The sequence below is a fragment of the Cebus imitator genome, unplaced genomic scaffold (assembly GCF_001604975.1).
Source record: "Cebus imitator isolate Cc_AM_T3 unplaced genomic scaffold, Cebus_imitator-1.0 Scaffold252, whole genome shotgun sequence".
NCBI classification, from domain to species: Eukaryota; Metazoa; Chordata; class Mammalia; order Primates; family Cebidae; genus Cebus; species Cebus imitator.
This window is the reverse complement of record NW_016107567.1, coordinates 1,296,449-1,311,789: the sequence shown is the minus strand read 5'-3', so window position 1 is coordinate 1,311,789 and position 15,341 is coordinate 1,296,449. Positions and strand designations below refer to the sequence as shown.

Below are 15,341 nucleotides of genomic sequence, written 5' to 3'. Positions count from 1 at the left end.
ATATATATATATATATATATACACACATATATATATATATATATATACACATATATATATATTTTAAAAGAAAACCCTCTCAGATAACATTGTTTTACCAAAATACATCTGTGTGCCATCATAGCCTCTATCTTGTGACTTCTGTGTTAATCAACCAACTAATAATTCTGCTTATTCAGTCATTCAATAAATATTTATTGAGCATTCACTATGTGTCAGACACTATTCTGAGCATTCCTACTCTTATGGAGTTTACAGTCTAGTGAGGTAGGCTGTTAAACAGAGGCTGTGATCATATTGAGAGAGGGTGGGATTTGAGGTGTTTCTTGATAAGCTTCTCAGCAACGTCACTCTGAAGAGGCTTCTCAGCAACGTCACTCTGAAGAGGCAACATTAGAGGTGGAACTTCACTGAAATAAGACAGTAAGCCAAGTGAAGAGCATTCTAGGCAGAGGCAAGAGTATGTGCAAATGCCCTGAGGTCAAAATAAGCCTGGTGAACTGGAGGTACAGCAATGAGGCTGCTAGCTACTAAAGCTGGAGAAGAGTGACCCAGGCCAAATGCATGGAAAATGAAGTTGTAGAGGGAAGAGTTTGAATGTTTTCTTGATGGAATTCATTAAAAGGTTTGGAGAAGGGAAAGGGCATGATCTAATATATTTTTCAAGAGATCACTGTTGCTGCCCAGTGTAGAATAGAATGTGGATCCAAGAAAGGAAGCACTGATGGTAAGCTGGACCCTGTGTGCCCTGAGGCTGGGGAGAGTGGTTTATAGGCTATATATATTTTAAGGGTGGAGCTAACTAGCAGGACTTGCTGACAGACTGGACACATGATATGAGGAGTCAGGACATTCACAGAGGTTTATCACGTGCATGGTGGTCCCCCAGTTACTGAAATGGGGGAGACTCAGTGCACCACAGGTCTAAACCAGCTTTGAACTCATGTTGCTTTAAAAGAACTGCCAATTGCCCTTAGAAATAAGAATTAAAATTATCCAACTGGTTGCAAGGATTGTGCTAGACCCAACCTGGTATAAATTATTCAGACAATATTCTGATACTGATTACTCCTCTCTTCAAAATATGAAGCTTAATTTCCCTCCCTCTGAATGTGGGTTGGACTTTGCTTTTAATGAACAGAATGTAACAAAAGTGATGATGTACGATGTCTGAGACTAGTTCCTAAAGAACATCATGGTTTCCTCTCTCTTGGGTCACTTACTCTGGGAAAGGCCAGCTGCCATATCATGAGGACACTCACCCACCTCTGTGGAGGGGCCAAATGGCAAAGAACTAAGGCCTCTTGAAAACATCAAGCACGAATTTGCCAGGTCTGTGAATAAGAGGATCCATCAGTCTTAGTCAAACCTTTGGATGACTGCAGCCCCAGCCAGTATTTTGAGTGCATCATCCTGAGAGACCTTGAGCCAGGGCCACCCAGCTAAGCCACTCCAAAATTCCTGAAGCAAAGACACAGTGTGATTTAATAGATATTTACTGTTTTAAGCCACTAAATTGTAGGGTCATTTGTTACTCTTCATTTGGAAACCAACATGCTTGTCTGTCGTTGCCCACTTAAGTGAGTAGTGTATCCACATTTGAACCCAGATGGTCTGGAGTTTATGCTTACAACCACTATAACCTGCCTGACAATGTTTTGAAGAAGGCGATCTTTCAAAAAAGTGTTTAAAATTAAATCAAATATTATTTTTTAAACCTATAGTTATCTGTCAAATAGTGGTAAAATATCTAGATGCAGAGCAAAATCTTCGGCTCACTTAGTGCTATGGTTAACTTTATGTGTTAACTTGACCAGCCACAGGTTGCCCAATTAAACATTATTTATTTATGGGTATGTCTGTGAGGTTGTGTCTCAAAGAAATTCGCATATGAATTTGTGGACTCAGTATAGCCGATTGCTTTCCACGAGGTGGGTGGGCATTATCCAATATGTTGAGGGCCTGAATAGAACAAAAGGCAGAGTCAGAAGGAATTTGCCCCTTTTTCTTCCTGCCTGATCTGGAATGCCTCATTTCATCTCCTCTGGCCCTCAGAATGGTTTCTCAGGCCTTTGGACTTGGACTGAATTACACCACTGGCTTTCCCACATTTGCAGCTTGCAGATGGACGATTTTGGGACTTCTCAGCTTCTATAATCTTATAAACTGATTTCTCATTATCTATTTATCTGCCTGTCTGTCTACCTACCTATCTATCTACCTATCCATCCATCTACACATCCTACTGGTTCTGTTTCTCTGGAGAACCCTTACTAATCCCCCTAGATATTTTATTCAAATAATATCCAAACATTTGGATATTTTAAAATATTTTATTTTGTCTTAAATTATTTCCAAATATGTTAATATTTTTATCCTGTGGGTGCCACTATCAGAAGAATCAAGACGAATGAGCGCTCAGACCATTGAAGGGAAAGAAGTCTGGCTGATGAAAATGAGCTCTGCACTTAATCCAGGCCATATTTTGAGGTCTCCATTGTTTTTGGCTCAGCCTAGAAATTGGATTATTACTCTTCATACCACTGGAGGCCTGCAGCCCAACCTCTGACCCAAGCTATTCCAGAGAAGTCAGGGAAACACAAACTGAAAACTATAACAGTGCTCTTCAAGCTCAACAGAGAGATAGTTAGAAATGCAATCACAACAGAGAGGTTACAATTTTCTAGTCTACACTTTTGAAGGGAAAGAGACTATAAAAAAAAAAAAAGCATTACACTTCATCAGCTTTCAGCATTTCATGCTTTCAAATCAGAACTGGATGTATTGGTTCTGGAAGGCCACAGAAGATGCAGGAAGAGCATGCACTGTTGCTTCCATTTTTTTGCAGTGAGAAGGATGGCTTTGGCAAGACTCTGTATGCTCTTCCTGTAAAAAGCTTAACCTCTGCCTCACTGAGCAGAAGCCTTTGTGGAGACACAGCAAAGCCTGATACTCTGTGACAGAAGCCATGCCCACTATTGATGCTCATCTCTGTCATCTTAATGGCCTCTAGCAAGAAAGTCTTTAGGAGGCAAATTAATGCTTGAAACTTATCTAAAATATAAGGGTATCCACCTGTTTAATGCAAAAAAAAAAAAAAAAAAAAAACGGGGGGTAAAAAATATTAATTTTGCAAAAAAAAAAAAAAGAAAAAAAAAATTTACTCTCAACCAAGATGCCATCTTTAAAATCTGGTGAGAGATTTTTCTTATAGTAGGTGGGTATGAGTCTTAGACATTCATTTCTTCGTCGTTCTTTGGGAAAAATGACAACATCTAACATCTATAGTTTGAAGTCTAATGATAGAGCTTTCCCCACTGAAGAGGAAATGGATTCACTTTATTGCAAGAGGAAGCAACTCTAACTTTAAACCCAGCAATAACACATTCCTTATTCCGTATTTTTAGGTTTTTCTTCGGACTTTACCCCATTAAATTAGATAAGGGCAAGGTCTGAACAGTGAAGATAATTCAAACATGTCATCAAAAGGCAGTCTCTCTGATGGCAAAAAGGAGGTTTAGACTATGTTCCTTCCACATAAATTAAAATTTTAAATCCTGTTTAAAATTAAGTTGAATATATATTACCTAAAATTTATCAAATATGACCAGTTGACAACATAACTGGCAAACTGGAACTGCTTTTCATATCATAATGTCTCATCTAACTGAATAGCCTTTGTTAAGTCCTGCTGGCAATGTGGTGTCCATTTGACAAAATGATAGCCTGTGTTTATGCTGACCCATTTTACCCCAAGGCTTATACAGCTTCTCTAGAACATTTCTTTTGGGCAGTAAACACAAATAAATAAACACTAGATTGAAAAAATATGTGACCATACTGGCTAAAAGATTTCTATTTAAGAAAGACCATGATTTTATAACTTTACAGTGGAACAGCTGCTTGAGAAAGAAACAAGAGAATTCAAGTAAGTAATTCTACTACATTATAAAGTCATTTTTATAGTTTAAAATATTTCTAAAAGGATAAATAGTATGAATAGGAAATATTCTTATTTATTTGAGGGTTTTGTGAAGCGAATGCTACAAAATCTCTTCAACTGAGAGATGTACAGTTTTCATTTCTCTTTCTAATTAAAAATCACGTACTTAAGATATTAAATGAAGAAAAAAAATCCTGTTAACAGACACTCCTGTTAATGCCAAAAGGCATCAAGCCCCATAAAGTCAGGAAATGCCAAAGTTAACCATTTTGCACAAGCAAATGTTCACTCACCTCATTAACCATACATAGCATTTCCTTTTTCTGTTTTATTAAATTACAAGTATATGTTGAGCTTTAACTATTTATTTGTTTCAGAATATTCCACAACATTTATAATGCCTAGCACAGTGCTTGACACACAATGGTCACACATTCAGTGCTTGTTGAATACTGATGAATGGATGAGTGAATGAATGAGTTTGATCATATGGCAGAAATCATCTATGATAAAACATTTGTCATAAGCTTTTCAGTTCTTGTATTCTACATATATTCTTTAGAGAATTGATATGACTGTGTATTTACTATTTATATATTCTAGTCCTGAGGATCAGGTCTTGGCACATAGAATTGGAAACTCTAGAATTGAGGCTTGAAGGTGGGCTGGACTCTTGTTGGAGTTCCACTCTTCCATGCAGTCTGGAAAATGTAAAGACAAAAATTCCTCTCCCACCCTCTCTCTCCTACTCAAACTTGTCAAGGCAATGACTGATATAAAACAGAATCTACTGTTTCTCACTATGTAATGGGATTTTATAAGGAGGTTTAGTTGTGGAGAAGATTGTAAGTTTCATGGAAGTAGATGCAGTGTTGTAAGAGATGATTGTTTTAGAGGGTAAGTGAGTGGTGTAATTAAGAAGACAACCAGGGTTACTTTGCCAGACTGCAGTCTATTCTATCTTGCTATAAACTGTGAACGTTTCTTTAAATGACTGGCATTATATACATGTTTTCACAGTAAGAGTCAAACAAGGAAAATAATGGAATGGCTGCATTTCACAACTTTGGGAAAGGGTGTATTCTTCTGTTTTTATCTCTGTTTCCTGTAGTAAAGAGTTTTTCTGTGCTTGAACTAGAGTTTTAATAAGATAGGACCCCTTATTCAAGGACTTCCGTGTCAAAATTCTCTCTGTATTCATACATAGAGAAATAATTCAAAGTAAGCTTTGAATTTGAAGTCAATATGCTGGTTGAGTGCTTGGAATATTTTTTTTTTTTGACATACAGTGCACCCATGCTCTGAGGGACAAATATAAATTACAGTTTCTACCCTGAGTCCCTCAAAGTGCAATTAATCACTTAAAGATCAGGCTATGTGAGTTAGAAATATGTGGGTCAGAAATAATGTTAGCTTATCCCCCAGTGGTACCATCTCAATAGATTACAATATGTACAGTGCCCCCTAGAGTTGTGCAAGGCAGTGGTTCTGTGCATGGGAATCTATTTCATGCACATCCGCAAAACAGAGGCCTTTGCACAGCTCTGGAAAGATTCCTACAAGCTGAAATAGAAAAATGGCTTATGTCAATGAATTAAAGTTCTTGAAACAAAATCTCTAAGAGAAACAAATAGAAAACAATTTTTAAAAATATTTCGTAAGAGAAATTGAAATTTAACTCAAATATATTTTCCTACCAGAAATTTATTTCTAAGTCTGTGACAGGCCAGGAAAGAAATTGATTGCTCCTCTCTTATCTGATTTAAAAGTATATCTACAATTTGAGCTTTAAAACTTTTACTGACACATTACATATTTTGGAAAGATCCAACTAAGAGAAATAACAAAGCCCATTCACAAACCTGGCCTATTATTAGATTCATTTATCTGAATTGGATCTTCTAAGATAACTGGTGACGTCTGAAGAAACTGAAGAATGAGAACCTGAGGGCCTCCTGGCTCAGAACAAGACTTGCAAACTAGATGAAGTCAACAAACGCAAGGAAGTAACTTCATGCCATATTTACGCCTAATTCTATCTGTGGAATATCTTATTGGATACTGATAAGCTATGATCAGAAAATGTCTGATGACCATGGAATCCGAAAGCCCTTTAAGATAGTCTGAAAACACCGAGTGGGAAGAAGACAGCGTACAGTGTAAACATTCTGAGGATAGTTTTCCTTCTTTCTGGAAACTATGATAAAACTCAAGAAGAGAAAGGTAGTGAAAAGATGCAGGTCAGCAGGCATGAGTACAGTTTTGAGCCTCAAAAGGGGAGACTTGCTTGAGAAATGCTTCAATTTTGCTAATACATTTCTGACTCAAGAATGATCTCTTCTATCTTCTCCATTCACCCCATCTCCTCTCTCTCTCCCTCTCTCCCATCTACCACCACATTTTGGCCATTTTCTTGTTCCTTTGCATTTTCACCAGAGGCCCTATAGGGAAGGATAAATACCTCTCTAAAATAAAAGCATTGGAAATAATAAAAAGTCTAAAATTAGAGAAGTTCTTGGCTGAGGTATCCCCACACACCACATCCAGCTATCTCCCAAACATACCAGCCTCTTTTTAACTGTGCAAATTCCTGAAAGAAAATGTTTCACATCATAAATTACATCTTGAATCTTATTTCAGCTCAGGCTTTATCTGCCAACATCCTTTAAAGCACTTAATCATTTATTAGCATTTGGCATGTTTCTCTAAAAATAATGAACTATAGCATATTAGCCACATAAAGGTACACTTATATGGGTTTCTTTGTGAATTGAAGAACATGGCTCCCTGGCCTGGAGACAATGGGTTTGGCTGTGTTAACCTTTTTACAACTATGGAAATATCTTCAATCTTGAAAGACTCACTTTAAATGAGCAAAAGAGAAATGTAAAGCTTTTGATAGATAAGCCTTGCCATATTGAAAGAAAACCTTACCTTGACATTTGTAGAGGCTTGAATTTATGGAGTGACCAAGTGGCCAATCAAAGGCAAACACAAGAAGTAACATAGACTTTAACCTAGAGAACCTTTCATTTCCCAAGGCCAAGTGCTTACTGATCACTTTATTACAGAAATCTATGACCAACATGTGAAACAGTGAATTGGGAATAGGAAGTCTTGAGTTTCTGGTTTATTTGAATTCTGCTATCAACCTGTTATCTGACTATGACCAATACTTTAATACAGAAGGAATCAAGCTTTCTCTTTCCTTTTCATTTGGACATTGGTAAAAATATGAGAAGAAAAAGCACTGTTCTTATGTCTTGTTTAACATCATTTGTCCGCAAGCATTTGTGTAGTATTGACAGTTGCAGCCACTAAGCTAGATGGTTGTTGGGGTATTTGTTGTATTTGTTAACGGATTCCAGGTTATTCAAACTAAAAGCCTGACTCTTTATTAACAGGTTTTAAACGTTAATTCTTTAAATGTGCTTACTTGATGCTCCTTAAAAACTATTTTGCTTTACATAAATAAATCTCATTTGCTTCAGAATGCTTATGCTAGTAAAATATCTTTAAATATTACTAAAATATCTCAGTTACTTGACTGGAAATAAGAATATTGTTATTAAATTGGGAGAAATTAGACTACCCTCCCAATGATACCTTTATTCTTGTATCGCTGTGTAAACTTATACTTCAGTTTACTGATTGGAAAATTATAACTTCGAAAGTTAAAGTTGTGTTTAATTTTCGAAGTTATAATTTTGGTGGTGTTCCATCAACTTTTACTTTTAACTACAAAACTAGTTAATTATACTTAAACTTGTTAAGACTACCAGAAGCAGTCTAAGATGGGATAGTGCAAAAGGTAAATTTGTTCAGAAAGATAATTCTGATTGTATCAAAAGCAGAAAATGTCTGATTACCTACCAAGGTCACTTCACTGAAAACTCATTTGTCGGTTCAGTGAAGCAATACCATATTTTGACATACCAGCATTTTCATGTTATATGTACCCACCCTTAACTGGTCAAACGTTGAAGATCGGCAGTTTTGCCTTTCAGAACTATGAATGCAGCCTCTTTGCCTTTAATAGTAGCCTACAGGTCTTAACTATAAAACCGTCTAAAAGCACTCCATTGGGTCACCAGCCTAATTGTTAGCTCACCATCACCACTGGCCACCTGATTACCTTTGGATGCTTACTGAACTAGTTAATGTGGATATTGATATTTGTCCTCTCAGTTTGCAAGCAGATTTGTTTTTAAATTCAGTTTCTTTACACATAAAGGAAGCTATATTTGAGAGCTAACTTCATTAACTCAGTTATCCAAATATAACATAAAGAAAGTTAATAAAAGTCAGAAGTAATTTAAGAAATCATTATTTGCTCAAGAACTTTTAACTTCTCCCCAACCTGCAAGCAAGTTATGGTAAATATCATTGCCAGATCAAACCAAGCCAAATCAACTAACCAAGCAAACAACAACATAAACACATTTATAGCATCCACAAGTACACTGGGCTCCTTTGCTTTTTACCCAGCTTTGACATCTATGCTGCTACAACTTAGTAGTCAAACACCAGGCTCTCATATGAACAAATATGTAGATTACCCTATTTATTTTAGGATATATAGGAAGGGCACAATAATTAGCTTATGAATAAGGAGAAATTAATCTTAACATCAGCTAGTCAAGCACTGGCTTTTGGTTCTGGTATATATGTTGATGATGTAAATATTAAGCATGGTGACCCATATACATATCACAGACATTAATATGTATTTATATCCATATTGAGATATTATATGAAATAGTTATTAAAACCAAGAGTGCAAGAATAACTGAAGCACAATACGGCAATATCTATCAAAGTTACAATGCACACACATTTTGATTTAATAATTTTAGTTATAAAAATTTGCCCTTTAGATGTAGTCACACACGTGTGCAAAGTCACATGTACAAACTTGTTATTTGTAGTCATGTTTGTCATGACAAAAGCTGGAAAACAAATACTCAAAATGCACATACACAGACACACATTTTAGTAACATTTATTGTTTGCTTATGTGCCAGGCCCTGTGCCAAGTGACATTCATCTATTTATATATCTATACATTCTTATAAAACTTAACATTTTAATGTATGTACATTTAATGTATGCATTCTTATAAAACTTAACATTTTAATGTATGTGTATAAATATATATGCATGTATATATTTAAATAAATATATCCTTTGGATGCCTGAAGTTTTCGTTGTTCATCTGGATGGTGTTGTGTAATGTAGGCATAGCCCTAGTGTGTGCATATGAGAAGGGTAAGCAAGTCTCATTATTTTCTGCATGTTTCCATGAGTTTGAAGTGCTTCAGCAGCCTCAATCTGCTAAGTGTCCTCAGACACTTCCCTAGCCTTCAACACAGGACTTCCCCTACAACACAGGAGACCTGCAAGAGTGGTCTGATTCTACCTAAAAGTTTCCAGGACCCAGCTCCTTGAGGAAGTCTAGGTAGATCAGACATGTTTCCCAAGGCTTTTCAGCTTCTCACTCCAGCAACTCTAGATAAAGTCCCACCCGTGCCACAGCCTGAAGACTGCAGCTTCCAGCAAGAGCTATGATATTTTGTGATTTGTCAACTTTACTGAACTCTATATTTATTAAAATCCAGATTAATAGAATAGATTCAAATGGGCATTTCTGGGCCTCTAGTCCCTTAGTGTGTCAACAGGACGGTTGGAGAATTTCAGAAACCCCAAGAAATTGTGTATATTGAATTCTCAAAGATAATTATAACACCCCACCAAAAAAATTAGAAATCACTGGTTTAGATTCAAGCCTCTCATTTTAGGGTATATTAAACAGCCTTTGTAACTCATTTAAATTACTTTTTTCTGAATGATTATACCTGGCCACTCTGAAATTCTAAATGCATTAACAAAACTTGGTGCCACAATTATTTAGGAAAATAAATGGCTTTTAACTAGTTCTAGTTTAGACATTTTGGTAAATTAACCCTTTAGAATAACTTCCATTGATATTACACACTACGGACCAGCTGAAGGAGATTTCAAGGGACAGAAATCCTGACTCAAATTAATTTCTGAAAATGTTTATGAAGTATTCTACTGTGGGGTACAGTATTATTTGCCATAATTCCACCAATGTTCTCAAATGAGGTCCTAAAACATGCTCACGGTTGGAGACAGCCATGCAGTGCCTGAGCACACTTAGTGCAGTGGGATGGGGTGGACCGCAAGGTGTTGGGCTGGATGGTCTGGATTCAAGCCCCAGTTTAATCATGTTGTAGTTGTATGACTTTAGGCAAACTTCTTCACCTCTCTGACACGTGGTTTCCCTAGATCTAAAACAGGGATGACAGCGGTACCTACTCTACATTAGTGATTTAATGAAATAAACCAAGTGCCTAGCATCACAAGTGGTGGCCATTATTATGATATTATGTCTCAAGCTAAACCTAAGCCCACAAGGTGGGATTTAATAATGGTGACCTTAGTGATGGGACCTAATGTGATGAATGTGTTTATGACCAATATAGATTACTAGATGGACAGATTTGTAATGACTCATTAGTTTATTTCAGCAGTAAAAACACAGTCATGTTAAGACTGGATGGCTTTAGGGAAAAGAATGGAACTTCTTTGGGAAATAATAAAGGAGTTTGAAATGAAAGGGAAACTGTGTGCCCTCTTGGGAGTCAGATATTCTCTGGTTTATCACAAATACTAATTTAACCAAACAGAGGAAATAAAATAGTTGTGGAAAAGCAGATTTATATCTGTCCTGGAGGCAACACACTAAAACCAAAAAAATCTTCTTAGTCCCATCTTCTAAACAGCACTTGAGCTACTGTCTGATTTAGAAAGGTTTCTAACTGAGTTAGACATGTGGGGTTTCCTGACCCCCCAAATAGAACTTTCATAAAAACTTTTCATAAAAAACCAGATTGTAATCTCCCTTTGGAAAGAGATCTTGTTAGATTTATTTTCAAATTCACCATAATACCTTGTACTGAAAAGTTCTCAATTCAGTTTTGATGAATTGAAGTGAAATTCTTTTGCCAAATTAGAATGGCAAGACTTATTTTGTGGGACATCTTAAAGTAAAGAGTTGCTTCTGGATCTAATAGAGTTGTGACTACATTTAGAGATCTAATTTCAGTCCATACCAAGTAAATCCTTACAGTTCATCAGAATCAATTGCCACACAGGATTTTAGGATTTCTCCAGTTGATTCCCCCATTTCTGGGAGTAATTCCCTTTAGAGAAAACTAGATCCTTATCCAATGCTCATCTCTAAGCCTCAGAAATGTTTGGAATTCCCCTTAAAATATAGCTACTGGGTTAGAATTTTTAGAGATTCACAAAGGGAAATTTACATGCATGCCTTGTAACTACTCCTGCCAATACGTCAAAGCATCCCCTATGATATTTCCCAACTTTACATTCCATTTTCCCCCCCCTTGTACTGAAGCCAGGGCTAGCTGTAGACAAATCTGCAAAGCACAATTCCATTTCCTTACATTGTGATTGTGTTTTTATGTGCAACTTTTTATTGCTGCTGCTACTGCTGGGAAAGTTTTAAATATTTTCATGTGTCTTTGAAATTTTCCAACTGTTTTACTTGGACTATTAGCACCATAAAACCTTAGTAGGTGGGCAATATCAGCCTTATTGAGAAATTGAGGTAACTGAGGCCCAGAGGTGCTGGGATGTGTCTGGAGTTCCAAAGCAACCTGAAGCAACCTGGTTCTTTGTTTCTAGTGACACCCATGATAATCACACAACAATGTTAACTACTAAAACCCTTGCAGACTTTGAGTGCTCCTTGATCTTGTCCATGACCAAGGAGCATGGGGTGCTGTCATATGGCTTGCACTTTGGAACCTGACAGATTTGGGTTTGATCTCCAGCTCCATCTCTCACTCATTTACCTTGAGCATCCTACCAGTCATCTGTAAAATGATTGTAATATCTACTTGTGCGTTGCTGGAAGGAATAAAGGAAGTAACACATCTCACCCAGTCCTTGGCCCACTGTTAATACTTAATAAGGAGCAGCTATAGCCACTCACAGCAGGTGAACTGTGTTCTTCCCACTCAACAGTCTGCATCTTTTTTTTTTCCAGGCCCTTTGTTTCCTAAAAACCTACTTTGTACCTGCTACTTTCAGAGTCTTCCAAGGAGTGCTTCCCAAAGTTAGTGGGCATACGAATCACCTAAACATCTTAAGATGCAGATTCTAATTTAGTAAGTCTGGGGTAGCCTTGCAAACTCTCTCAAGTGATGTCAATGCTGCCTGTCTGTGGAACACACACTTTTGAGTAGAGGATGTACCCCATCAGCTGCACTTAGGAACTATATCCTTCAGGGCTAGTGGTTCTCAAATCACATAACATCATAATACAGTTCATCATAATCACATAACAACCTTGTTAAAATACAAATTACTGTGCTCCACTCCAGAGTTTCTGATTCAGTAGTTCTGAGGCCAGAAAGGGGTGAGGCCAGAAAAATCTTCATATACAACAAGTTCCCAAAGTGATACTAACGCTGCTAGACTGGGGACTATACTTGTCTTAAGCTTAGCAGAGGGCTACTGAAGACCTGAATGGAATTTGATTCCAATGGTTACTGACTTTTATGAGTGGACAGAACCAAATGGAATTTTGTTCCAATGATTACTGACTTTTAGAAGGGGCAGAGTCTTCAGAGGGAGCTAAAAAGAAACTACCTCCAAAAGCTTTCTCATCTCTCTGTCTCCAGCCCCTCGGGCCCCCTTTTTCAAGCCCGCCATGATATTAGCAGGCGCCCTTTACCTTGTAGACATTGATAGGGATGTCAATGATGATGTGCAGCAGGTCTCCCAGAGCCAAGCTGGCGATCAAGATATTGGGACCGTTTCGCATGCACTTGTTCTTGTAGATGATTCTCAACAGTGTGGAGTTTCCGATGATGCCCAGCACGAACACAAGGCAGGACACGACCGTGTTGATGTATTTGAAAGTCTCCTTGATCTCGATGTGTCCTTGGCACGGGGGAGGGGAGTTGGTGCGTGGCGGAGATCCCGCCGTTCTCCCTCCTTTAGGCACCTCCGCAGGTGCAAACGACTGCGCCTGACTGGCTTTGGTAACCCTGGGCCGGAAGATCTTAGTGGGTGGCGTCATTATCTCCGCGGTTTGCAGAAGCAGAGTAGCCCTGGCAGGCGGGAAGCCTCTCTCCTCTCCCCAGACCTGCGACACGCCGCAAACCAGAACCAGCGCCACTAGGGCGCGTCCGCACAGATTTGGCGGCGGCTGCATGCTGCTGCCTGCTCCGGTAGGCGTCCGGTGGCCGCTCCGCAGTTTCAGAGCCTGGAGACAAGCAGGAGGCAGGAGAGGGAAGACAGGACACTGGGGTCAGCTACCCGAGCCACGTCTCTGAAAAGGCTAGCCCCGTGCACTGCCTCTTTGCCAGTATCCCCGAGCAAAAGTAACTCAAGTTTGCGCGCCACTGGGGAAATTGGCGCTTGTGACTCGCCAGCGCGGGTCTGAACTCCTTTCTGATGCCCTCTCTCCTCTGTTTTTCTTCCCCCGCTTGGCCAGGAGGGGGTAAATTATATGCAGTGGGGCGGGGCGTTCTGGAAGGGGTGTGCCGGGGAGGGAATGATGAGAGTCCAAGGCAAAGCTCTGAACTCTTCCAGAGCTTTGTCGGGGGGGGGGGGGGGGGGGGGGGGGGGGGGGGGAGGAGACAGACGCGCCTTAGTTAAGCGTGTGTGGGAACTGCGGAATTAAAGCACCTAGAAGCCAAGGGTTTGTGTCAACCTCTGCGTTTTGCCCCGCAGGGGAACCCCTGCACCCCAGGACTGAACGCGAAAGAACTCCTCCCGCCACTACTCCCAGGCTGGCCGCGCAACAGCGCGCCCAGGAGTGCACAGGGGGATTCAGAAACTCGCAGAGACTTCTCAAGTCAGTAGGAGCTTGGAAACCACTGTTCCCTTCAAGTGGCTTCAAACACCCGGGCTGCTTCATTCACCCCAATCTCATTTTAATTTGCCCTTTCTATAAGCTTTACTTTTATTTTTATTAAAAAAAATCCCAAACTAGTAAGTCAAATCGAAGCACCAGGATAAAGTTCAATCAATGATTTTAATTCAACACCACGCCCAAATGTTTACCTCTCGGATCTGACAAACCAGACGCAGAGCGAAGAGCGGCCACTACTCCCAGGATGCAGAGCCCAGCGGGGTTCCAGCCTGCTCTGGCTGAGGGGCACGCCTCCCCTAAGGGGCAGGCGGGTCTGGCTTTGACGAAACGAAACGCCAAGAGAATGACAAACAATGTAGCCTCCACCGCTTGCTCCGGGTCTCTGCTGCCCTCAGACAAGTACTTTTATTCATTCATTCCTCCCCATCGATCACTGCCAGACTCCTCCCAAGCCTTCCGACCCCACAGCAACCTTTCCCCTTGGGCGATGCCTGGACAGCATCACTACTAGCTGCCCAAGGGAGGGGGCAGTCCTTGGCCAGGGACATGTCCCAAGAGGCTGTTTATTTGTTAGAGTGCTATGCTCTTCAAATGAACTTAAATCAAGGGCAAGTCATCACTTACCAGGCGACACTCTGGAGCTCCCGACTAGAACTAGGCTCTGCACAGAATGTGTTAAATGAACTTTTAATGCCAAGTGTGACTTTTCTTTCAAGTAAATGTTCCACCGCTGTGATAGTTAAGGTTGGTTTGTGGGCGCTGCTCTTTGCTTTGCTTCATTTTGCCCCGAAGTTTCATTTCAAGCCCACATTGACCCCAATAGGGAACAGCTCGATCTTTTCTTCCCAGGCCCTCTCACTGCCCCAGAGAGGATGACAAGTCCTCCTCATTTTCCCTAGGACAGCTCTTCTCTCTTCCTGCCGCAGTGTCAGTGTTGGGCGATCTCAGGGATTTTTACGCTGTACCTATGAGAGACTTGATGCTTAAGGTGTCAGGATGGCCGAGTGGTCTAAATAGGAGACATGAAAATAATCAGAAAGATGCCATGCAAATACAACATGATTTTTTTTTTAACAGGCAGAGCAATACAATAAAGCCTTCCTATCCATTCTTGAGCTCCATGTTTACGGCAGAGAGGAAGATAACAGTGACTGGTAGTTTTGCCCAGAGATTGTGTAAAAGAGGTCAGGAAGTTAGGCTTGGAAATGCTTGGAAAGTACTGTGCCGTCCTCCAGACAGCAAAATTCCTACTGGATCTGAGAAACTTCAAACCCAGAAGCAGCCATTTCATCTAGCAGTTTTGCCCAGAGACCAGGCGGCTCATTTTTGGCTTCATGTTAGTTAATGGCATAGTTGGGACAAGAACCTTGGATTTTTGGCTCTTAGGCAATGCTTTCTGGGACAGTGGAAGTAGAAAATCAGTTTCTATTTAAAAAGGTGACCTTTAAGTGTGAAATATGGTTAGCA

The 15,341-nt window shown here is 39.6% G+C and overlaps 1 protein-coding gene across 1 annotated transcript in view; it reads right to left on the bottom strand.

The window, feature by feature from the left end:
- The window catches only part of EDNRB (endothelin receptor type B), a 24,126-nt gene extending 9,839 nt beyond the window's left edge, over positions 1 to 14,287 (bottom strand). The window contains 4 exon segments of the mRNA XM_017498805.2: positions 12,729 to 13,262; positions 14,066 to 14,107; positions 14,109 to 14,207; positions 14,210 to 14,287. Of these exon segments, the coding sequence (XP_017354294.2) occupies positions 12,729 to 13,262; positions 14,066 to 14,107; positions 14,109 to 14,207; positions 14,210 to 14,287 (753 nt within the window).
- Positions 14,288 to 15,341: the final 1,054 nt, after the last annotated feature.